This window comes from Esox lucius, chromosome 18, assembly GCF_011004845.1.
Source record: "Esox lucius isolate fEsoLuc1 chromosome 18, fEsoLuc1.pri, whole genome shotgun sequence".
NCBI classification, from domain to species: Eukaryota; Metazoa; Chordata; class Actinopteri; order Esociformes; family Esocidae; genus Esox; species Esox lucius.
The window spans coordinates 2,085,220-2,108,727 of NC_047586.1; the positions used below are offsets into that span (position 1 = coordinate 2,085,220).

Sequence of the window (23,508 nt, forward strand, 5' to 3'; positions counted from 1 at the left end):
GAAACACATCATTATTTATTCTTTGATTTCTGTTATGTATGCATGTTTCCTCTTGTCCTCATGCAACTGAATGTCTTCATCCAGGTCATCATTTGAAATTAGAATGGGTTCTTAAATGACTTACTGGACCTGGTTAAAGAATGATTTCATGAATAAAATAACCCTACGAACATATCCCTTCTTTATATTGTATCAAAAATCTCACTGAAACTAAAAACATAGATCTAAAAGAATTGCTTTTTAGTACAAATTAAAAAAAAAAGGATCAATGCAAACTACTGCATACGTATGGTCATTAAATATAGAAATATAAATTAGAGTACTATATAACAAATGTAGAAGTTGAGTATTCTGTAAATGTTGCAGTACACTTCTCTTGTTTGGCGTCTCCACCATTGAGAACATTCAAAGTATTCCAGTGTTACACATTCAATTATCAATAAGATAAAGGACACATAGATAGATGTAGATAGACGTAGATAGATGATACAAAGAAATAGAAATACACAATGTAGAGACTGACCCCGACCACTGCGGCCTACAAAGCGTAGGTCGTTGAAGCGAGCCACTTGGTTCTTCATCACCCCTGATGCGTTCCTTAACTCTGCCGAGTAGTTCTCATCATTCCCTGCCATCACCGTGACAACCGTCCCGTCAGGCACCTCTCCCAACGCCACCACCTGGGAAGAACGAGACGATCCTGTGATGTCACTGATGAGGTCACTCAGGTGACTGATCACTGATCTCAGGTGAGTGAGAGGAGCAGACACACTGGGCCTAAACACTGACAAAATGCTGCCCAACATCTTATGTATTCATTTCTTATTTAAATGTATTTGATGATATTATTTCTTTGTAATAACGTATGGTTTAAAATCCATCAGAAACGTTTAGGAGAACAAAGATGATCAGGCAATAATGATGAAGATGATCAGCCAATAATGATGTGTGTGTAGAAAAACAACATAACTTGGTTCTGAGAGGAACAAAAGACATATTGTACGTGATCTTAACAGCGGTCCAAGAAGGGGATCATAATATTCTGAAGTTTCAACCATACAACCATTTGAGCCACAGCAGAGTGAAGAAAATAGCAAAAACGTTGTTTAATACAATCTATTCCTGTAATACTGGTTCTATGAACCAAGCAAGAAAAAAAATCCACTTTCTCTCAAGACCTCGTTCACTTGTCTGGCAAGCCCAGAGGCAACCGCCAGCTTGGAAAATGTTGGGGCACATCGGTTTCCCATATTTGGCTCTTTTCTCACAAACTTAAGTCCTAACATGTCAGAAACTGTTTGGAAATTAGGTTTTTGACCTGTTGGGATTTAAATTGACAACTTTTGGCACTTTAAGGGTTAATGAATCACTACCAGTGTTCTGGTAAGGTGAGGGTGTGGTGAGGTACCAAATGGATGAAAACAAACAAAGCATTAATTCTGTTCATATTCCATATATTTACCACAATTCAATTTGTTTTATTGATTAACAATGCCCGATACTGCAGTTTAAGGAATACATTGTTCTAAGGAACTCACTTATAATGGCAGTCAGACTGAGGTCTTCTAAATAAGTATTACTGTTCCCTTTTAGAAATTAAAGTTCCCTTTAATAGAAATCTGGAATTAATCCTGAGTTATTTTCTCAAGTGATTTTGATTTACTGTAAATCTATTTTTAAACACGCAAACAAAAACATTTTTGTTTTAACATGTGCCCTCAAGCTTGTGTCAGTGAGGAATATTAATATTGGCGCTGTTCTCTAAAGAAAGAATCACACAAAAGTGAGCTGAAGGTTCGAGGAAAGACATTCTCTCCATAACTGAAGGTTACAAAAGTTTATTACAAAGGAGGAAATACTGGGAATAAATATAAATATGCTACTCCTACCACCACTACTACTAGTAGTAATACGTTCATGAGGAGTGGTCAAATTAGAACACACATAAGGCTTTTCAAAACCTAAAGATCTTTAATATGACAAGTGGTGTGATATATGTAATCACATTTAATATGATATTAAATCAGTTCGTTTTCGAAAAAGTAATTGAACACAGTTCTACAGGCAACTGAGTATTGTCTAGACCTGTTATATATGCATTTTAATACTATATAAGTGGGCAATATACTTTTATTGTAAAGATGTGAAACAGATTTAATACAGAAACATTATTTTCAATGCATATTTCAAACATAATTAAAACATATAACGAACGCAATAAAATGTGTGCTTCCTGTTATGCTATGACGCACAATATGCAAATTAACATCCATAATTCTTGTATATTTTCAGGAAACCAACAAGGTCAGCTTAAAGACCGACTACCGACTATGTATAATTGTAGAGAAATCTTACAGACCTAGTTTTGCAACGTGTCTTCTTTCAAAAGCAAATATTTCTAGGGTTTATTTACACTACTCTAAATATTATCAAGGAAACTACTTGACTGCATTTCATTTCTATTTAATCGGTTTTCGAATCAAATTACAATTAGGCTAATAAAGAATAATGATAAAGAAAATATACAACGTTTTTTTCCACTCCATGTATTGCTTAATTTTAAACGAGAACAACATAATTTATTGCAGAAACGTCGAGGTGGATATGTCTAAAAGCGCTGTGAGATAGAGCTCATAGCCTATTTCTAACCATGCCTGCCTCCATGTCTGTCTGTAGATCTGTCTCTCAGCGACAAAGACTACAATAGAGATGTGTCATATTAACTACAAACACGCGCGCGCACGACCCCCCCCCCCCCCCCCACACACACACACACAACTTGTCACCATTCAATTCCTTCCTCCCAACTGCATCAGTTTAACACAAGAATGCTTTAATTGAATCCTTAAAGACGCACGCATTGAGTTTGTCTTCTTCGCTATTTTAATAGTTCATAATATGTATTGAAGGAAAACGGGAAATTTACTGAGCTGCTGAACAGCATATTTTTTATCAACATAAATGTGTAAAAACATGCAAGTCAGAGCGAAAAAATTTATATTACATAAATACATTAACACTACTAATTTTCACCAAACTACAAGGTATTTGTAACCTAGCCGTTTTCTGTAGCAATAGATAGAAAAATAAATAATGAGTATGTATGTATAATTGTGTTTAACCTTTATATATTGCATACAAATAAAGTACATCCGTACAAAAAGTGGTATTTACCTTGAATGCAACGGGCAGCGTTTTGTTGCAGCGCCAATGAGAGGGTAACACCGAGCAAAGAAAGTTGGGGCTGTCAGTCCGCACCAGCTCTGCCGGGTGGTCCGCTATGATCTCCGCCATGCTGCGGTTCTCATGCGGACGGAGTCTTGGCACCGCGCTGTCCTGTTGACCGGTCCCGGTCGGTGTGTTGAGCTCGTTCATCTTGGCCGGGACCGGCTGGAGGCTACTGGACGGCGGGCTAAACCTCCGCGTGGCACTGGGATCTACGGGAATGCGCATCACAACAGACTAGATTACCGGACAGCCGCCAGGCACCGGAAAGAGTCAAGACCTCCACGACAGCTCAGCTCCCTCTCTTCTGTTGCCCTGTCCTCTGCTCTCCCTGTCCTCCGTAGCGGTCGGTCTGTTTGCTCCGCACGGCTGAGAAACTTTAGCTTTGTTGCCAACGGAAAATGGGACTCGCTCCTTTCAGCGCTCCGAGTGGCTAAACTTCCCTCCACTACAGAGTTCTCTGGGCGCCTCCGACCCTCAAAATAAAACCGTCTCCAGCAACAAAACAGCTTGTGAGTGCGCGAGTACGATCGCTCATGATAAGGTCTGTTTTTCTTTTTAGGGAATTTTTTGGCTATTTTAAATATTCACGTCGAAACTCCAGATCGATTTCTTCGTGTGGGCATTAAAATCAGGCTGATTAAAAATTGAAGAATCTATAATTACTAAAAGAAACAAAACAGCGGCAATTCTCCGCCCAGATGTTTTTCTACACAAAGCGTTTTATCTCTTTTTTTTTCTTCTTTCTTTTCAGCGCGCGGCTCCAGGTGCGTCAGCGGGTCTTTGTGCCAAGTTGAAAAGCGCTCGAGCCTGCAGGCTATTACATGTACAGGACTATTTCAAAGGCACCAGAATAAAGGTACCAAAACTGCTTTGAAAAATATATAATGTTGTTTAAAAGCCATAGTCTACATTCGTCTACGCCAAATCTATTCATAGCCTAGCCCATGTAAAAACATATTTAATTCGCTGATCTTGCCTATATGATAGGGTTAAAAAAGTTGTTGAATTAGGTTAAAACATTGATCCGGTGAGATGAATGGGAAAGTTCTCTCCGCGGTTATAGTTAATAGCCGTGATGCGGTGCTGCGGTTAGGAGGCCGGGCTTCCCGGTGCCTCATGCTGACGGTTTGTGGTTTATATAGGCCTGGACTGGCTGTCCGGTCCGCGACGCTTACAGTGCTGATGACATATAGGCCTGCAACACGTGGTGTCTCAGGGATCTGTTCTATAGCGCCCATCACAATTCATCTTTGACCTATACTATACAGGGGCTACTGTTCGTGTCAGTATCTATACTGGGGGCTTGACGCGGCAAGGATGTTTCCGAAATTAAATACACATTTCAGTCTGACACGCGTAACCAGATTAACAATTTTGGAACATCGTTGCTTAGTCCAAAACATAAATAGCATTGCATTGCATGTATACAAAAATATTTGAGCAGCTAAAAGTTATATTAAAATACATACCGGCATGCCACCCGCGCCCGATACACTCCATGACTTTCTAACTTTCCAAACGAACATGTTGGGAGTTGGGCTGAATCAGTCTCGCTACAGTCCATCAGATACAGCCGGAAAGGATAGCCTCCCTCGCGCGCCTACACTGTCACTCAAACACGTGGCTAACAGTAAACCGTCCACAATCACATTACCTGTCGTGTTCCCTTACTGAAAATGTGTGACCTAAAGTAGTTTCTAGTTACAGTGCTTTTGTCCAGGACCGAATGAAATGAAAGCTGCGTCGGAACACCGACTAGGAATGAACGGGGAGCCGTTAGCGCGTGAGTCACAGGCGGGCTGGGTCTGGGAAGGGAGTCAGGTAAAGACACCGTCACACCGGGAAACAGACCGACAGCTGGGGAGTTTAGTTACACACACACGGTAGACCTGTTTCCCTACAGGTATAATTTACTGCAATAGGCACTATTACTTCGCCACAAAGGCTGCGATCCAGTCAGGGGAGGAACGCGTCGTTGCAGAAGCAGCCCAAAGCAAATGGTTTTTTTCAGAATTATACACATATTCTTTCCTGTATTACACACATCTATTTCAAGGTAAACCAATATAAAAATACAATAACCTTCAAAAAGAGACAACACACCATTATGTTTAATTTGAGAGTAATAGCATTAAAGACTACAGAGAAACCTTGGCACAATTGTTGTGTTTCCTAAAAAATAAGCATATGCATTTATTTAGACTCTTTCCAATACATTTACAAGTGGTTGGCCTATAAAACAACAAAACGAGATAAATATCTCAAAGCATGGACACAGAATTTGCCCTGAAAGCAATGAGTTTAATTCCCCATTCCCCACTTAATTCCTCATTGTGCCTGCTTGTATTTTTATCTACTGAAATTCTGTATTTCTATTAATCTTCCTGCCTTTCCAGCACTATGACCCACGGCTGGCACCTCTCTAGGTTTCTTCCAAAGTGTTTGACCTTTCTATGTAGTTTTTCCTAGCCACTGTGTCTCTATATCTTATTGCTCTTTGGGGTTTTGGGCTGGGTATCTGTATAAGCACTTCAACTGCTGATGTACATTTGAAATGTTAGTCATCCAGCAGACACCCTTATCCAGAAGGGCTCTGACATTAGAGCGTGGCCACATTTTCAGACTTTTTTAATCCTCTCCTGACCAGTCTACACTTCTACCTCAGAAGCTGGGACACCCGCTTTTTCTTTCTTTCTTTCTCTCTCCCCCTCTCTCTCTCTCTCTCTCTCTCTCTCTCTCTCTCACACACAAACACACACACACAGACTACTGATTCTCCATGGTCAGTGTGTCTGGGGACATCTAGGCGTGGCGATAGTTTTGAAACACTCACTTGGCAACATTTAAATATATGAAACCTTTTGGTGCCGCCATCAGTGTCTTTATGGAAGGAGTTATTTCTGCCTGTCTGCCTTGGTGGGCTATGTGTCTTTTCATGTTAACAAGGCATTCCGTCTCACTGTGTTTTCCCATGAATCCCAGGGTAGGAAACTAACGTGGGACAGATATATTTAAATCAGCTGACACAGAGAGCAGACTTCTGAGGGCATAATTACACTATTATTACCCCGAAAATAAGTCTGAGTCTTAGGAATCACTTTCTAAGTTTCCACAAGCTGAAAGGTTTCCGTCCGAGGCATATTCTAAGTGTCTCAGTAGGTGATTCACAATGTATCCCGGGTTGTTAGGACGTGTTATATTTAGTTTATCCCAGGGTTGATAGGAGTGAAAGGACTCTGAAAGCACTGGGTCTCCGTGTGGTAGACAACACAAATATCTATATATTACAGTGTCTACAGCAGAGGGCATCGGAACCTTCTCTATCTGTTCTCTGTCTGTCTCTCCCCACAACGTCTCTCCCTCACTCTCTCCATCTCTCTCTATCTCTCCCTCACTCACTCCATCTCTCTCTCTAACCCTCCCTCACTCTCTCCATCTCTCTCTATCTCTCCCTCACTCTCTCCATCTCTCTCTATCTCTCCCTCACTCTCTCCATCTCTCTCTGTCTCTCCCTCACTCTCTCCATCTCTCTCTCTCCCTCACTCTCTCCATCTCTCTCTATCTCTCCCTCACTCTCTCCATCTCTCTCTATCTCTCACTCACTCTCTCCATTTCCCTCTCAAACCCTCCCTCACTCACTCCATCTCTCTCTCTAACCCTCCCTCACTCTCTCCATAGCACTCTCATTCTCTCAAACTCTTTCTGTCTCTCCCCCATCTCTCCCCCATGCCTCTCTTTCAATTTCAACCAACCCCCCCCTCTCAAATTCAATTTACTTTAATTACTTTAATGACTAGTCAGTGTAGCTGAAGCAAAGGGATCCTAATGAAACAGCAGTAAAAACAATGACAACATTGGACAAAAGAACAACACACTCACACACACACACACACACACACACACACAAGCAAAGAAGACAAATAAAACAAATTAATATCCACTTTGGAAATGTAATGACAGAAATAATTTGGAATGTAATTCAACAGGCCACTAGATATTTACAGTGTAATGGATGGAGAAAATAGCAGAGCTATAATTTCTTTCCTCACTTAGCCTGTGGCTGCTCAATAAGAGCGGACTTTTTCTCAAAATGTACGCACAGATTCTATCGATTGTCCAGTGAATGTTGACAGTTGTATTTCGAATTCTGTAGTTATTGTATATTTTATGGGATAGACTGTACTCTCAAACAATCAGATTGAATTGCCAAGCCATGATCACATAATTGTTTCCCCTTTGTTTTTGCTTGTTTAATGCAGGCCGTGTATCCAGCTAATGCTAGGTCTCTTTTCAATACTTGGTAGCATCCCGGCATTTGCTGACATTTTCCCCACCAATGAAGGATGTGCATATGTCATATCATTACTCAGCATCAACTCTCTATCCCTCTGGGACAGGTATTTAGTAGGAACATCGATCTCTTCTAGGTCAGCTGGTGTAACGGGTGACTCTAGACAGAGGAGGCTGACCTACAGACACTCTATTCCTGTATGTCATTTGATTGGACATGTTTACCAAGAGTGGGCAGCCCCTTGTTCCTGTAGGCTGGAGAACAGGAAGTTGGCCCTGCGTGGGTGGTGAGGGGAGGTTTTATGTACCTTTATGATGGTTTAGCAAAATTCTAGTTGGATTGTTGACCTCTCCAAGGATGAAGTGATATTTATTTATTTGACATCTGGCATTCTATGAGGAAAATCCAGATTTTTTTTCATGTTCAGTGTTAGTGGCTGGTTTTGGCAGCAGACTTCTAACACTGAAAGGCTCTGTTGTAACCCCTGCTCAGATGGAGACTACAAGACCAGGTCGTCTACACAGAGAACAAGACCAGGTCGTCTACACAGAGAACAAGACCAGGTCGTCTACACAGAGAACAAGACCAGGTCGTCTACACAGAGAACAAGACCAGGTCGTCTACACAGAGAACAAGACCAGGTCGTCTACACAGAGAACAAGACCAGGTCATCTACACAGAGAACAAGACCAGGTCGTCTACACAGAGAACAAGACCAGGTCGTCTACACAGAGAACAAGACCAGGTCGTCTACACAGAGAACAAGACCAGGTCGTCTACACAGAGAACAAGACCAGGTCATCTACACAGAGATGGAGCTTACAGATACCCCAGGGCTGTCTATCTGTCTAGCTTTTCTCCCCCTTCAAGATCCCCCTCTCCCCCTCTCTCCCTCTCTCCCTATGTCCATCTTCTCTTCCTGTCTCTCCATGTCTCTCTCACCATCTTGTCTTCCTGTCTCTCCATGTCTGTCTCACCATCTTGTCTTCCTGTCTCTTCACTCTCTACCTTTTCTCTGTCTCTCTTCACCCTCTCTCTACAATCACTCTGTCTCTCCTCATATTCTGTTCTTTCATTCAGTTTTTTTGTTCATATTGCCTTTGTTTAACATAAAGCCTTAAATTCTGGCAGTACTGACAGCATATTTTTACATTTACCATTCCTGTGTCCATGTACATATTGTTGATTTTTATAATTTTTGGAGAGGTGAGAGTTTGTGTGTGTGTAAGGGTGTGTGTGTCAGTTTTTGAGCTAGTGTGTGTAAGTGTCTGTGTGGTGGCTGTATCCCGACTCTTGAGGATATAAGAGGGATCTCTGAAGTCTCAGGCCCTGACACAAATCTGGCACGCCGTGATACAAAGGAGAAAAAGAGTGCTAGAGTTACTCTTACCCTTTCCAAGCCCCACGCGCCACAAATATGGTTCAAATTGTCCAACATTCCCAGAGATCAGCTCCGTATGGTTCAATGGATGAACGCAGAGAAGTGATAGTGAAACTGTGATGGTGCTAAACACGCCCTGGCGGAGGCGACGTAATGCAATAAATCAAGTTAGGTTTAATTTCAGGCAGAATTTTGGGGTTTAATTTCAGACAAAGTGCTGGTGTTTAATTTCGGACAGAATTTCCCGGTTTATTTCATCCAGAATGTTGGGGTTCATTTCAGACAGGATGTTGGGGTTCATTTCAGACAGGATGTTAAGCTGGCGTTAAACAAAGCTACCTCTGAGTGGCTAATTGATTGCTTTGTGTGTCTTTAAATGCACTAGCTGTCTAACTAGCTTACATTGTTGCTGGGTTGTTCTTAACCTGTTAGTTTAATATAAAAGTGCTTCAAGGGAAATGTATTTTGGCTAGTGAAATCTTAGAGCAAGCATATTGTGCAACCCAATCCTTATCCAATTGGTTGAATGAACAATTCATTAATTAAATGACAATGTATTGCATGTCATGTGACATCAGGTGAGTTCTCCACCCATAGAATCATGTGACCTCAGGTGAGTTCTCCACCCATAGAATCATATGTCAGAAGCATCTTCTATTGATTGACAGATGCGTTTGAGTTCCTGCGTGTATCAGCATAGTTTCTTAATGATGTCACTTCCTGCAACCTTCAAAAATCATCTGAAAGTTAGTGTTTTAATTCCAGCTTCAAGGCTCAAAAAGAATGTTGTAGTTTATTTCAGACAGAATGTTGGAATTAGTTTCAGACAGAATGTTGAGGTTCAGTTTCAGACAGAATGTTGGAATTAGATTCAGACAGAATGTTGAGGTTCAGTTTCAGACAGAATGCTGGGGTTTAGTTCAGACAGAATCTCAGGGGCTCCTTTCAGACTGTTTTAAACAGAGTTTTGGTTTCAGTCCAGACATTATACATTTTCACCACTGTATTTTTTTCAGTTTTGTTTAAATAAATTTAAATGTAACTGAAACCTCTTCGCACTGAAAGCAGCCAATACAGCCCGGTTCAGCTCTGTGTTGTCCTGGTTCAGCTCTGTGTTGTCCCGGTTCAGCTCTGTGTTGTCCTGGTTCAGCTCTGTGTTGTTCTGGTACAGCTCTGTGTTGTTCTGGTTCAGCTCTGTGATGTTCTGGTACAGCTCTGTGTTGTTCTGGTTCAGCTCTGGGTTGTTCTGGTTCAGCTCTGTGTTGTTTTGGTACAGCTCTGTGTTGTTCTAGTTCAACTCTGTGTTGTCCTGGTTCAGCTCTGTGTTGTTCTGATTCAGCTCTGTGTTGTTCTGGTTCAGCTCTGTGTTGTCCCGGTTCAGCTCTGTGTTGTTCTGGTTCAGCTCTGTGTTGTTCTGGTTCAGCATTGTTGTTCAACGTCTCTCTTTGCTCCTATTGAGTGCTGGGCCTCAGAGGTGGGTTTTTTGTTTAGCAGTACAGGAGGACTATCTATCCTCATTAATTCATGAACAACTGCATGTGTGTTCAATTCTTTTGCCGAAATGCCAGTAAAGAACCCATCAAATGGGATCAATCGACTCATTAAATATTACATTGAATCTCACAATGACCCCTGCTGGGTTTTTTTCCGGAACAGAACCAACACACAAACATTTAGAAACGGAACAATAATATCTGCCACTTAGCGAACTAGATTCAAGAGTGCTACATTCTACACATGGGTGGTCCCAGGAATCAAACCCACCGCCCTGAAGCCACAAACTCCTCGTTCCACCATTGAACAAAGAGAAATATATACACAATTGCAAATGAATAATGTTACCCAAGCAATGACTTAAACCTGTACGCAGCAAAGAAAGGTGCTCCATAATAATGCCTTCTCTTTGAAGTCCATCAAGCCAATAAAGATTTCAAATCAAGAAGCTGGAAGAAATTCACTCAAGGAACAGACATTACAAATCCCTTTTTATCTTCATCCCTTCTTACAGGGTGGGATACACATGTTTAAGTATTCAGTCGATCTGGGCTAACGTCCGGGATATCCTGAAGTTTAGGCAACAGTTCCAACGTGGGTTAGGTTGTGGTTGTACGGTTGTGGTTGTAAGGTTGTGGTTGTGGTTGTAAGATTGTGGTTGTAAGGTTGTGGTTGTCTGGTTGTGGTTGTCTGGTTGTGGTTGTAAGGTTGTGGTTGTCTGGTTGTGGTTGTCTGGTTGTGGTTGTAAGGTTGTGGTTGTAAGGTTGTGGTTGTAAGGTTGTGGTTGTCCTTGGCATTGTGTAAGAGTCCGGGATATCCTGAAGTTTAGGCAACAGTTCCAACGTGGGTTAGGTTGTGGTTGTACGGTTGTGGTTGTAAGGTTGTGGTTGTGGTTGTAAGATTGTGGTTGTAAGGTTGTGGTTGTCTGGTTGTGGTTGTCTGGTTGTGGTTGTAAGGTTGTGGTTGTCTGGTTGTGGTTGTCTGGTTGTGGTTGTAAGGTTGTGGTTGTAAGGTTGTGGTTGTAAGGTTGTGGTTGTAAGGTTGTGGTTGTCCTTGGCATTGTGTAAGAGTTCCACAGTGCCCTAGCAAGCTGCACGCTGACATGGCTGTAATAGAGCTTAGCTTTGGCCATAGTGTCTGTCCCTGACTGAAACCCGAATGTTGACCCAACATCCTATAACAAACCTTTAACCCTGACTGTACTTTAACTCTAACCTTTAACCCTGACTGTACTTTAACTCTAACTTTTAACCCTGACTGTACTTTGACTCTAACCTTTAACCCTGACTGTACTGTAACTCTAACCTTTACCCCTGACTGTACTTTAACTCTAACCTTTAACCCTGACTGTACTGTAACTCTAACCTTTAACCCTGACTGTACTTTAACTCTAACCTTTAACCCTGACTGTACTGTAACTCTAACCTTTAACCCTGACTGTACTGTAACTCTAACCTTTAACCCTAACTGTACTGTAACTCTAACCTTTAGCCCTGACTGTACTGTAACTCTAACCTTTAGCCCTGACTGTACTGTAACTCTAACCTTTAATCCTGACTGTACTGTAACTCTAACCTTTAGCCCTGACTGTAACCATACCATTTTACTTAACCCTAAAACCTACCCAGACCTTTACCCCTACCATGTTCCCTAACACCCTAGCCCTGAAACTAACCCTGTACTTAACCCAAAACTCAACCCTAACACAAACCCACAAAATCTAATCCTAACCCTAGATCTAAACAGAACCTTAAAACTTCCTCACTCCTTTCCTTCCATACTCTTTTACTTCCTCACTCCTTCCTTTCCTCACTCTTTCTCTCACACATTCCTTCGCTTCCCCACTCCTTCCTTCCCTTACTCCTTCCTTACTTGTCTCCTCCCTCCTAACTCCCTGTCTTGCGTTCTTAAATCTGTCCTAAGGAGAAGAAAGCCACTTAAGACAAGGGACTTAGGCTCCATTTCACAGTGGTGCATTTTTCACTGAACTTAATTATATCTTTATAGAGCCATTCAATGTCAGTCCCAGAAAACTCTCCCTCCTCCCTCTGTCTCCCTCCTCCCTCTGTCTCCCTCCTCCCTCTGTCTCCCTCCTCCCTCTCTCCTCTGTCTCTCCTCCCTCCCCACTCCTCCCTCTCTCTATCTTCTCACTCTGTCTCTGTTCAATCGCTCTCCCACCTCCCTCCCTCCTCCCTCCCTCCCTTCTCCCTCTCTCTCCTTCCTCTCTCCCTCATACCTCCCTTTCTGTCTCCCTCCTCCCTGTCCCTCCCTCCCTCTCTCTCCTTTTCTTACTTTCTTCCCTCCTTCCTCACTACCTTCTTTGTCTCTTGGTTTCTTCTGCTCTTCCTACTCTTTCTCCTGTAAGGGGAATGTTTTTCCGTGCGTGGTAAACTGCATGGTGAACTGTGTGGAAAACTGCATGGTGAACTGTGTGGAAAACTGCATGGTGAACTGCGTGTTACACTGCATGGTGAACTGCGTGGTAAACTGCATGGTGAACTGTGTGGTAAACTGCATGGTGAACTGCGTGTTACACTGCATGGTGAACTGCATGGTAAACTGCATGGTGAACTATGTGGTAAACTGCGTGGTGAACTGCGTGGTAAACTGCGTGGTGAACTGCGTGGTGAACTGCGTGGTAAACTGCATGGTGAACTGCGTGGTGAACTGCGTGTTAAACTGCATGGTGAACTGCGTGTTACACTGCATGGTGAACTGCGTGGTAAACTGCATGGTGAACTATGTGGTAAACTGCATGGTGAACTGCGTGGTAAACTGCATGGTGAACTGCATGGTGAACTGCATGGTGAACTGCGTGGTAAACTGCATGGTGAACTGCATGGTGAACTGCGTGTTAAACTGCATGGTGAACTGCGTGTTAAACTGCATGGTGAACTGCGTGGTAAACTGCATGGTGAATTGCGTGGTAAACTGCATGGTGAACTGCGTGGTAAACTGCATGGTGAACTGCTTGGTAAACTGCATGGTGAACTGCGTGGTAAACTGAATGGTGAACTGCGTGGTAAACTGCATGGTGAACTGCGTGGTAAACTGCATGGTGAACTATGTGGTAAACAGCAGAGTGCCGGGACAGAAAGTGGCACAAAAATCCACTTCCTCCATCATCTTCGTCCTTTTTCGCCACGCTCCCTTTCTCTGCCTCCTCCACCTCCTCTTCTTGTCCTTACCTCATCAGGACCCTAACCACAGGTCCCAGATCAGAGTTAATCCCAAAATGACTGTTTGTCTCAACGACTCTGAGACCAGGCTTCAGCCAGCTTTACAACGGAGTGTGTGTTGGTGTGTATGTGTGTGTGTGTGTGTGTGTGTGTATGTGTATGTGTGTGTGTATGTGTGTGTGTATGTGTGTGTGTATGTGTGTGTGTATGTGTGTGTGTGCATGTGTGTGTGTGTGGCATTAAGAAAGAACCTTGCCAACGACACGCCGACCATGACATACCAACATTCTGACAGACAGACAGCAACAGACAGACCGACAGACAAAGAGACAGATAGAGACATACAGGCAGACAGACAGAGAGAGAGACAGACAGACCTAGAGACAGACAGAAACAAACAGGCAGGGAGACAGACAGACATACTTGATGTCCACAACTATTTTCTTGAGTAAAACTAAGAAAGAAACAGGAAGAGTGTAAGTAACAAATGTTTGAGAGCAACAAAGAAATAGCGAGAGAAAACAGAATGGAAGACATGATGGAATGAGAGGGAGAGAAAAAAGGGGAGGCTGATATTTCTTTCATCCCTCTTTACTCAACATGGTAGAATTGATCATGGAAAGAGGAGAGAGAGAGAGAGAGAGAGAGAGAGAGAGAGATGGAGGGGTGGTGGTTGTGGTGAGAAAGGGGAGGGCAGAGTAGTGGGGGACAGAGAAAGGGGGTGAGGTAAAAAGACAATTTCCTCTCTGCCCTTATTGCTGTGACTGTCTGCTGCTTTCATGGAGGTCTCTAATTGACATCACTTGTACTTAAAAATAGGAGCAAAAAGGAACTGGAACTGCTGTGGCTTGGAGGGGGGGGCGGGGACGCGGAGGAGGACCGTGGGGAGGGGGGTTAGGAGAGCAGGAGAACCCAAACATATAATATGTGTTGGAGGGCTGTCGGCCATTAAACCTGGCTGGAGACTGAACAAAGAGACGTGGGGAAAACGTTTCCTCCAGTCGGCCCCATGTTGATGTGTCACACACCACCTGCTGTCACGCTGTGTGTGTGTGTGTGTGTGTGTGTGTGGTGGCTCTTTGATGGGATAGGGTGACATCGCCTGGGGTAAGATCCAGGAACACTCCAAAAAGATGTCTGTCAGAATTTCCACTTTCTGCACGCGCGCGTGTGTGTGTGTGTGTGGATTACTGTGTGTGACATAACTACTGCTCTTACTGTCCTTACTTTATGTTTCTGTTCTTCTACCAGTCCCTATCCACCTTAGCAAGTCCCAAATGTCCCTTCCTCCACCTGGACCCCTTGTTCTCCTGTTATTCCGGGACCCTTGTTCTCCTGTTATTCCGGGACCCTTGTTCTCCTGTAATTCCGGGACCCTTGTTCTCCTGTTATTCTGGGACCCTTGTTCTCCTGTTATTCCGGGACCCTTGTTCTCCTGTTATTCCGGGACACTTGTTCTCCTGTTATTCCGGGACCCTTGTTCTCCTGTTATTCCGGGACCCTTGTTCTCCTGTTATTCCAGGATCCATGTGCCCCCGTTGCAACTCTGAGTTCTGGGGACACTGGGTCACATGTATGTAGTTCACCCTTTAGCCAGGTGCCTTTCTATGGCGACACATCCTTCGTAACTGACCTACTCCCGGCATTTGACAAATTATTTTGAATAGTAATACAAAAAATTACCTGGCACATTAAGTACTCAGGATTTTTGTTTGTGGAAATAATTGAATGAAGGAAAAAGACGATAGCTCACAAACGAAAGGCAGAACTTTTGCCTTATAGTCTTATGTTTGGAGAGTTTGGCCAATTGATCTCCTTAATACAGTTTGTTTCTCTCATGTCGCCTGTTTGACAGCATAACCTGCAGAAATGCATGAATGCTTTTCTTAACTGTTGATGTGGGGAAAAAGGAGAATGTGACCGTTCTACACAGATGGGTGTTCCAGCGATGTCTCTGTGTAGTCAGTCGTTTTGCTAGCAGAGCATGGAACCGTTCAGGAGCTGGTCATGGGCAGACCGACATCCAGCATCCACCACAACTGCAGTACACATGAAGCCCATACTGGAATATAACACTGGAGCTCACCATTTAGAAAATAACTGTGTAAATTTGTCCCTCTCTCTTTCTTTCCCTCCCTCTGTCTCTTCACAGTTTAGTCATAGATGTCCTTAACCATCTTACAGTGGGTTTCGCTTCCATGTCAAACGCTTTATCCCCCATGCTTTCCCTCTATCTCTCTTTCCCTCTATCTCTCTGTCTCTATTTCTTTCCATCCATCTCTTTACCTGCTCTATTATTAAGCCTGTCTCCAGAGGTTGACTGAAGGACTGGACGGAAAGATTGCCATTCTAATCCAGTGGGTCCCTGTTGGTGTGTTGCTGTGTGTGTGTTGGTGCATGTGTGTGCTGGTGTGTGTGTGTGTGTGTGTGTGTCGGCCCGGTCATCTCCAGTGGTGGTAACAGGGAAATGGAACCTTGTGTGGAGCGTTTATGTTGGCTGAGGAACGTCTGTAGGTGCTAAAGACAATACAGACATTCGAACCAGACCAGCATTCCCCCTCACACCCGCTCCTTCTCTTCCGGCCTGTGTTCCTCCCCTGTCCCGCTCGGCTTCCTCTCTGCAAACTGACCGGCTGGTTTCACAATATTTATAGAACATGTGTCCGGACATGGTGTCTCATGTATCCAGGAGCGTTTAGATGAATTCATTATGAGGGAAAACTAACAGCAGATTGATAGAAGTGAGGTTTTACTAGGGACTTCTGGACACAAGTTGATTTAATATGATTAATGGCCAGGAGGAAGACTTGGGGAGAGAACCAGAGATAGAGAGAGGAGCGAAGAGCGAAAGAAAGAGAGAAAGCAAGAACGGAGAATGGAACAGCTGGAAAAAAGAGGAATAGAGAAAAATGAAGAGAAGGATGAAGGGAGAAGGGATGATGAGAGAGGGGATTTAGCGAGAGGGGATGAGAGAGGGAATGAGGGAGAGGGGATGAGAGAGGTGGGATTAAGCGAGAGGGGATGAGAGAGATGGGATTAAGAGAGAGGGGATGAGTGAGAGAAGGGATGACAGAGGGGGGATGAGAGAGAGGGGATGAGTGAGAGAAGGGATGACAGAGGGGGGATGAGAGAGAGGGGATGAGAGAGAGGGGATTAAGAGAGAGGGGATGAGAGAGAGGTGATGAGAGAGAGGGGATTAAGAGAGAGGGGATGAGTGAGAGGGGATGAGAGAGAGGGGATGGAGAGAGAAGGTATGAGAGAGGGGGGATGAGAGAGAGTGGGGGTGAGAGAGAGGGGGTGAGAGAGGGGGGATGATAGAGAGGGATGAGAGAGAGGGGATGAGAGAGAGGGGATGACAGAGAGGGGAATAGGAGAGGAAGGAAATGAGAGATAAGGAGCGGAGGAATGTCCAGGTGCCGAATGATAAAACTAATCTAAAGTGTAAGAAGAAGTAGGATGCGTGAAAACTGGCTACCTATACACACACTCACACACACACACACACATAATAAACCACACACAAATACTGCAGTATACAAAGACTACATAGACACTGCACACACTACATTATAGGATAAGAATTGTGCCAAATAATTCAGCATCAGTTGGCATTGACACTTTGCAATGTTGTCTTGAACTCAACCATTCTGTCCCTAACCCACACACAGAAATACAAACACCACCACATGTCCAGTCATGTGCTCCAGTGCGTTCAGTCTGTCTGTTTGGTTTGGATAGTTTCTCAACATGAAGGGAACTTCGTGTTTTAACTGGTTCTGTTGTTGTGGATCGTTACAGTCAATAGACAGTGAAAATATTGTCATCAAATGTATTTTAAATATGTCAGTGTTATGGTGTCTCAGATTTGAGATTAGATTCAACTGTATTGTCATTGAACAGTACAGTACAACGAAATGCAGTTAGACTCTATCCAGAGAAAGGATGTATCTTATAGATACCACATATGCACTGGAAAACTATTGTTTTTGTTTGAAGTTGATATTTTCCAAAGTTATGTTTGTTCATTTTTTAAAGCACAGTAGCAGTAAAGGATAATTTCACTATATTTTCAAATATATGTCACAGGTATATATGGAGATTACATTCGCCCTAAAACGACATGCCATACTGCCAGACGATCCATGGTAACGGCATCTTAAACAATTCCAAAATACTTTTTAAACAAATTGCAAATGAAGGAGAAGTAAAGGAGAAGACATGATTGAGTTTAAGGGCTGAGGTCCGTGTCCGTGGTAGATATGTCACTGACAGCAGCAGTAAGGTCCAGTAACTGTTTCATGTCACGGAGGGATGGGTGGCTGTCAGCCCACTCTTGGACTGAAGCCTGTAATTACAACTGGAGCATTAAGCTACCGGTCAGCATGACTCACTTCAGCAGGCTCACTTACACACGGCAGCTCAGAGAAACCCTGACCTTAACCCGATGTTCGGTCCCTGCGAAGAAACCCTGTCCTTAACCCCATGTTCTTTCTCTGTAAAGAAACCCCAAATTGAACCCCATGGTACATCTCTGTGAAGAAACGTTAACCTTAACACAATACTACGCCTGTGTGAAGAAACCCTAACTGTAACCCTAACCCAATGTTAAATATCTGTCAAAAAGGAAACTAATGTTACTCTGGTAACATTCCTCCCGATTAACATGTGTTAATCAGGACATATCAGCTACCTTTGGATGGTCAGCCCCTCCCACAATGTACCGATAGGTGCACACAGAGAAAAGGGAGATTATGCTATGGAAGACTAGGCAGATTATGCCAATGGAAGTTTGGAATGTCTCACGACTTCCTGTTTGGCTTGTTTGATGGTCTGCTCCGTTGAGGTAAAAAGACTCTTGAGAACCAAAGCTATGCTAAATCTCTGATAAAAACAAGTAGTCAGAAAAATCTAATCGTAATTCATTATTATACCTAAACATAAATGTTGCAATATACTGAGATTGTAACATAATATATTATTCAGCCTAGGCATTCAAACAAAAGAACTGAGAATAGGTGAACCAATATAAAATATCAAAAAATTAAAAGAATCAGTATAGTTCCAGAAGTTATAAAGAATTCTTTAATTGCAGTTGCAGTTATAAAGTACTTAGTTCCAGTAGTTGAACTACTAAGTTCTGTAGTTCTAGTAGTTATAAACAGCAGTGTGGTTCCAGTAGTTCAGTAATACTGTGTAATTCTAGTAGTTCTGCTGAGTAGTTCCAAGAGTTATATACTGCTGTATATTTCTAGTATTTAGCCAGGCTGCTGCATTGTAATTGTTAATGTTATTAACTCCAGGAAACACTGGAAAGTTTGGCAATGAACTCGTATGAACTTCTGAAAAATGCAATTAAACGAAGAGATAGTTGAACTACAGTTGGTGTAAATCAACCCCCCCCCCAACCCAAAGCTGAATGGGTTCTACCACAGACTGCAGTAAATATGACACTGTAATTGTGGTGTTCTGGTATTTTTTTATTTGATTTACATATTTATTTTTTTATTCGTATCTCGAGCAGGAACTTACAAGGAAGAATGTTGATGTGTGGTTTGTCTCGGCTACACCGTTCTCGCAACCAATAAAGATGTGAAACCCGATAGTTTAGATTGAACTGGGCGACATGACTCTATAGCTCAGGTATTAAAATAACCGCGCTAGAGTCTCTCAGGATGTAAACGTCCGTCAGATGATTTGAATGGCTCAGAGTCCCTCAGCGAACATCAATTTTATTGTGTTGCTGTTCTTAAAAATGATCCATTTGTGGTGCGCATTATGACATAGCCGAGTATCTGAATGGTCGTGTCTTAAACGGAGCCCTGTTCCCCATGAAGAACCCTACTTTGATTCAGAGGGCCATCAAAAGTAGTACACTACATGACAAATAGGGTTCCACTTGGTTTGCGCGACTGTCTGGCCCCTGAAGTTTGTCTCGGGCTGGGCGTCTTGGTTTGGCTGTTCAAGTGACGGTTAGGTCTCCTCTCCCCTTTCTGAGGAAACAGCTTGAGATAAATCATCTAAGCAGAATTGATAAGGTTCAAGTTCATTATGTGAAATAGAGCAGCAGTAGATCATGAAGACAAACCCTGGCAGAGAGGAGAGAGAGAGAGAGAGAGAGAGAGGGAGGGAGACGGAGAGAGAGAGGAAGGGAAAAAGAGACAGAGAGAGAGAGAAAACTAAATGTAGAGCAATGAGCAGGGAAGTCAGAGTAATGTACGAATGAAGTATTATATGAAGTAGTGTGGAAGTGTTATGTGAATTGTTTGGAGGAAGTATTCTAAGAAGTATTGTATTTATTACGTTGTGTATAAAGGAGGTATTATATGAAATATAAGGAAGCGTTAAATGAAGTATTATATGTTTGTGTGTGTGTGTGTTTGTGTAGCAGTTTTACAGATCTATAGCTCAGACATTATTGCGACAACCAACATGCTCTTTGGACTGCATGTTTATCAGAGAACTCAGCTCTAATTGTTCTCTTGCATTTGTATGTCCAATGTGTGTCTGTGTGTTAGGCCAACGCAGTACGCTCAGACTTGTCTTATTTTTAGGAACGCATGATTTATAGGAATTCTTTTTTTATTTTTGTTAAATATACTCAAATAACAAACAGATATCACATTTTTCTTCTACTTAAAACTGCCCCCAATGTTGAGGTTTTAGGTGGCAGTAGTTGTGTCATTTGTAGCAGAACTCATTTGTGCCTTTATAATATCTTTCTAATTTTTATAATATCTTCCTGAACAAATATCCATTGTTCCCTCATTATAGTCTAGAAAATAAGAAAAATCTGTTTAAGAGGTTCTCTTAGAGCTGTATGTTATGGTAACAATGGTTATCGTCGGTATAATCCCATTATAATATACTGTAAGTTATTCTACGGTAATGAAATACTGTAATATTGTAATTTTGTTTTGTTTTCTGGAATTGTGGCTATAAATAAAATAACAAACGCAACACAGTTAGCAAGAGGCGTGCGTGAAAAACATTTGTCAGCGAAAAAACGCCAAACTGCTATTTTAGAAAGCAATTCTCCCGAGACGAGGTGGAGATGTATTTGCTTTCATCCTTTCTTTCTGTCCCAATTTAGTTTTTCCTCCGAAACAAGACAACGAGAGAAAAGATGAGAAACAACAATAGCAGCCAGTGGAGTGGAGCATGAAGCCTGTCATTTAACTTCCCCTTCATGAGTTGTTTTCTCTCAATTTCCCTCTTTCCCTCTCCCTCTCTCAAACACACACACACACACACAATCTCAGACTTAGAGAAGGATACGTAAGGAAAGAGTGGAAGAGAGAGAGAGAGAGAGAAAGGTGGGAGAGAGTGTGTGAGGGAGGGAACAAGGAGGACAGGGGAATATCTCTGTAATAAAATATTCCTTGTGGATTCCTGCTGTTCCTGCAGCATCAGTAGCAGGTGGAGGCGTTGATAATCTGTCGGGTTTGGAAGTATGTCCTATTTCCACAGCGTTAATACCAAGTCTGTTATCGGAGGCAGACGTGTAATAACGTTCTATTTCCTCAGGCCTCCAGCAGATACACAGAGAGGCACATCACACAGAACAACAGGGACTGGGAAGGAACCTGCTGACGAAGTCATCCTCCCAGGTGGTACAGGCTCTGACGGGAAACAAAGGAACAACTCCTCTGCTTTTCTCAGTTTGAAGGTTACAGACGCAGAGACAATGAGGACTCGACTGTTTCATTATGGAGTTGATCTTAACACGAGGACTGTTTCATTATGGAGCTGCTCTCAACATGAAGATGGTTTTATCCTGGAGCTGATCTTAACATACAGGCTGTTTCATTATGGAGTTGATTTCGACAGTTTCATCCTGGAGTCAACATAAGGACTGTTTTATCACAGAGTTGATCTCAACATAACGACTGTATAATTATGGAGCTAATCTAAACATAACCTTTTGTAATCGAGATGGTCCCAAAATAAACACTCCATGGTGTGATGGTACTTGGAGTGGTTGATATGTGATGGTTTTAAGAGTAGTTCAAATATGATGTTCTCAGAGTAGGTGAGGTATGATGTTCTTAGAGTAGTTGATGTGTAATTGTTCTCAGAGTAGTTTATGTGTAATGGTTCTCAGAGTAGTTGAGGTGTGATGTTCTCAGAATAGTTGAGGTGTGATGTTTTCAGAGTAGTTGATGTGTAATGGTTCTCATAGTAGTTGAGATGTAGTGGTACTCAGAGTAGTTAAGATGTGATGTTCTCAGAGTAGTTGAGGTGTAATGATACTCAGAGTAGTTGAAGTGTGATGTTCTCAGAGTAGTTGAGGTGTAATGGTACTCAGAGTAATTGAAGTGTGATGTTCTCAGAGTAGCTGATGTGTAATGGTACTCAGAGTAATTGAGGTGTAATGGTACTCAGAGTAACTGAAGTGTGATGTTCTCAGAGTAGCTGATGTGTAATGGTACTCAGAGTAATTGAGGTGTAATGGTACTCAGAGTAACTGAAGTGTGATGTTCTCAGAGTAGTTGATGTGTAATGGTACTCAGATTAGTAGAGATTTATTTCCCTATTTCTGTTCATTCTCTCTCCAGTCCTCTCAAGGGACATGCTAGTATCACACTACTGTTCACATAGAAGAGCTGTGCCGATTAACACACAATATCACACACTAACACACGTTGTAACAGATACTAACACACCTACACACACTCCAACACACCTTCCTTCCAGACCTATTGTTTCTCTGTGGTGGATTTGGTTTCAATGTGCTTTAGTATGTATGTTGCTACTGTACAGTGTGTGTGTGTGTGTGTGTGTGTGTGAGTCTAAGATGTGTGTGTAGCTTTCAGGGCTGTATGTGTTGCAGATGGTGGCCATTAGACGCCTGGGTTTGTGACCAAAGATACGCCGCCCTCTCAATCTGTCTGTCATCACCTTCTTCCGGCAGCGTGGGAGGGGGAGGAGAGTGGAGGACAGGAAGGAGATCTAACAGTAAACACTGAGCCGTCTTGCCGCATTTCACCAGAGGGGTGGTGGTTCATGACTGTATGATGAGGAGCTCCAGATGGGCGGTGGTTCAAAACTGTACAACGAGGAGCTCCAGAGGGGTGGTGGTTCATAACTGTACAACCAGGAGCTCTAGATGGGCGGTGGTTCATAACTGTACAAAGAGGAGCTCCAGATGGGCGGTGGTCCATAACTGTACAAAGAGGAGCTCCAAAGGGGTGGTGGTTCATAACTGTACAACGAGGAGCTCCAGATGGGCGGTGGTTCATAACTGTACAACGAGGAGCTCCAGATGGGCGGTGGTTCATAACTGTACAACGAGGAGCTCCAGATGGGTGGTGGTCCATAACTGTACAACAAGGAGCTCCAGAGGGGTGGTGGTTCATAAATGTACAACAAGGAGCTCCAGAGGGGTGGTGGTTCATAACTGTACAAAGAGGAGCTCCAGATGGGCGGTGGTTCATAACTGTACAAAGAGGAGCTCCAGATGGGCGGTGGTTCATAACTGTACAAAGAGGAGCTCCAGATGGGCGGTGGTCCATAACTGTAAAAAGAGGAGCTCCAGAGGGGTGGTGGTTCATAAATGTACAAAGAGGAGCTCCAGATGGGCGGTGGTTCATAACTGTACAAAGAGGAGCTCCAGATGGGCGGTGGTTCATAACTGTACAAAGAGGAGCTCCAGATGGGCGGTGGTCCATAACTGTACAAAGAGGAGCTCCAGAGGGGTGGTGGTTCATAAATGTACAAAGAGGAGCTCCAGATGGGCGGTGGTTCATAACTGTACAAAGAGGAGCTCCAGATGGGCGGTGGTTCATAACTGTACAAAGAGGAGCTCCAGATGGGCGGTGGTTCATAACTGTACAAAGAGGAGCTCCAGATGGGCCGTGGTTCATAACTGTACAAAGAGGAGCTCCAGATGGGCGGTGGTCCATAACTGTACAAAGAGGAGCTCCAGAGGGGTGGTG

The 23,508-nt window shown here is 43.0% G+C and overlaps 2 protein-coding genes across 3 annotated transcripts in view; one reads left to right on the forward strand and one right to left on the reverse strand.

Moving 5' to 3' along the window:
* LOC105017983 (runt-related transcription factor 2) overlaps positions 1-23,508 on the reverse strand; it is a 65,521-nt gene that overhangs the window by 29,689 nt on the left and 12,324 nt on the right. The window contains exons 1-3 of one of the 2 annotated variants that reach the window (XM_013138475.4): positions 4,698-5,026; positions 3,175-3,437; positions 524-680 (exon numbers count right to left, since the gene is read on the reverse strand). In XM_013138475.4, coding sequence (XP_012993929.1) covers positions 524-680; positions 3,175-3,437; positions 4,698-4,728 — 451 coding nt within the window. In that variant the 5' untranslated portion in view covers positions 4,729-5,026. Of the gene's footprint in view, positions 1-523; positions 681-3,174; positions 3,438-4,697; positions 5,027-23,508 lie in introns of those variants that run through there. The other variant, XM_020056011.3, reaches the window with a different exon arrangement.
* Positions 3,924-21,508, forward strand: LOC114829437. The gene is made up of 3 exons (XM_029114718.2): positions 3,924-4,084; positions 8,012-8,316; positions 21,098-21,508. Exons 2-3 carry the CDS (start codon positions 8,012-8,014, stop codon positions 21,420-21,422), a joined length of 630 nt encoding a protein of 209 aa, XP_028970551.2. The 5' UTR covers positions 3,924-4,084; the 3' UTR covers positions 21,423-21,508.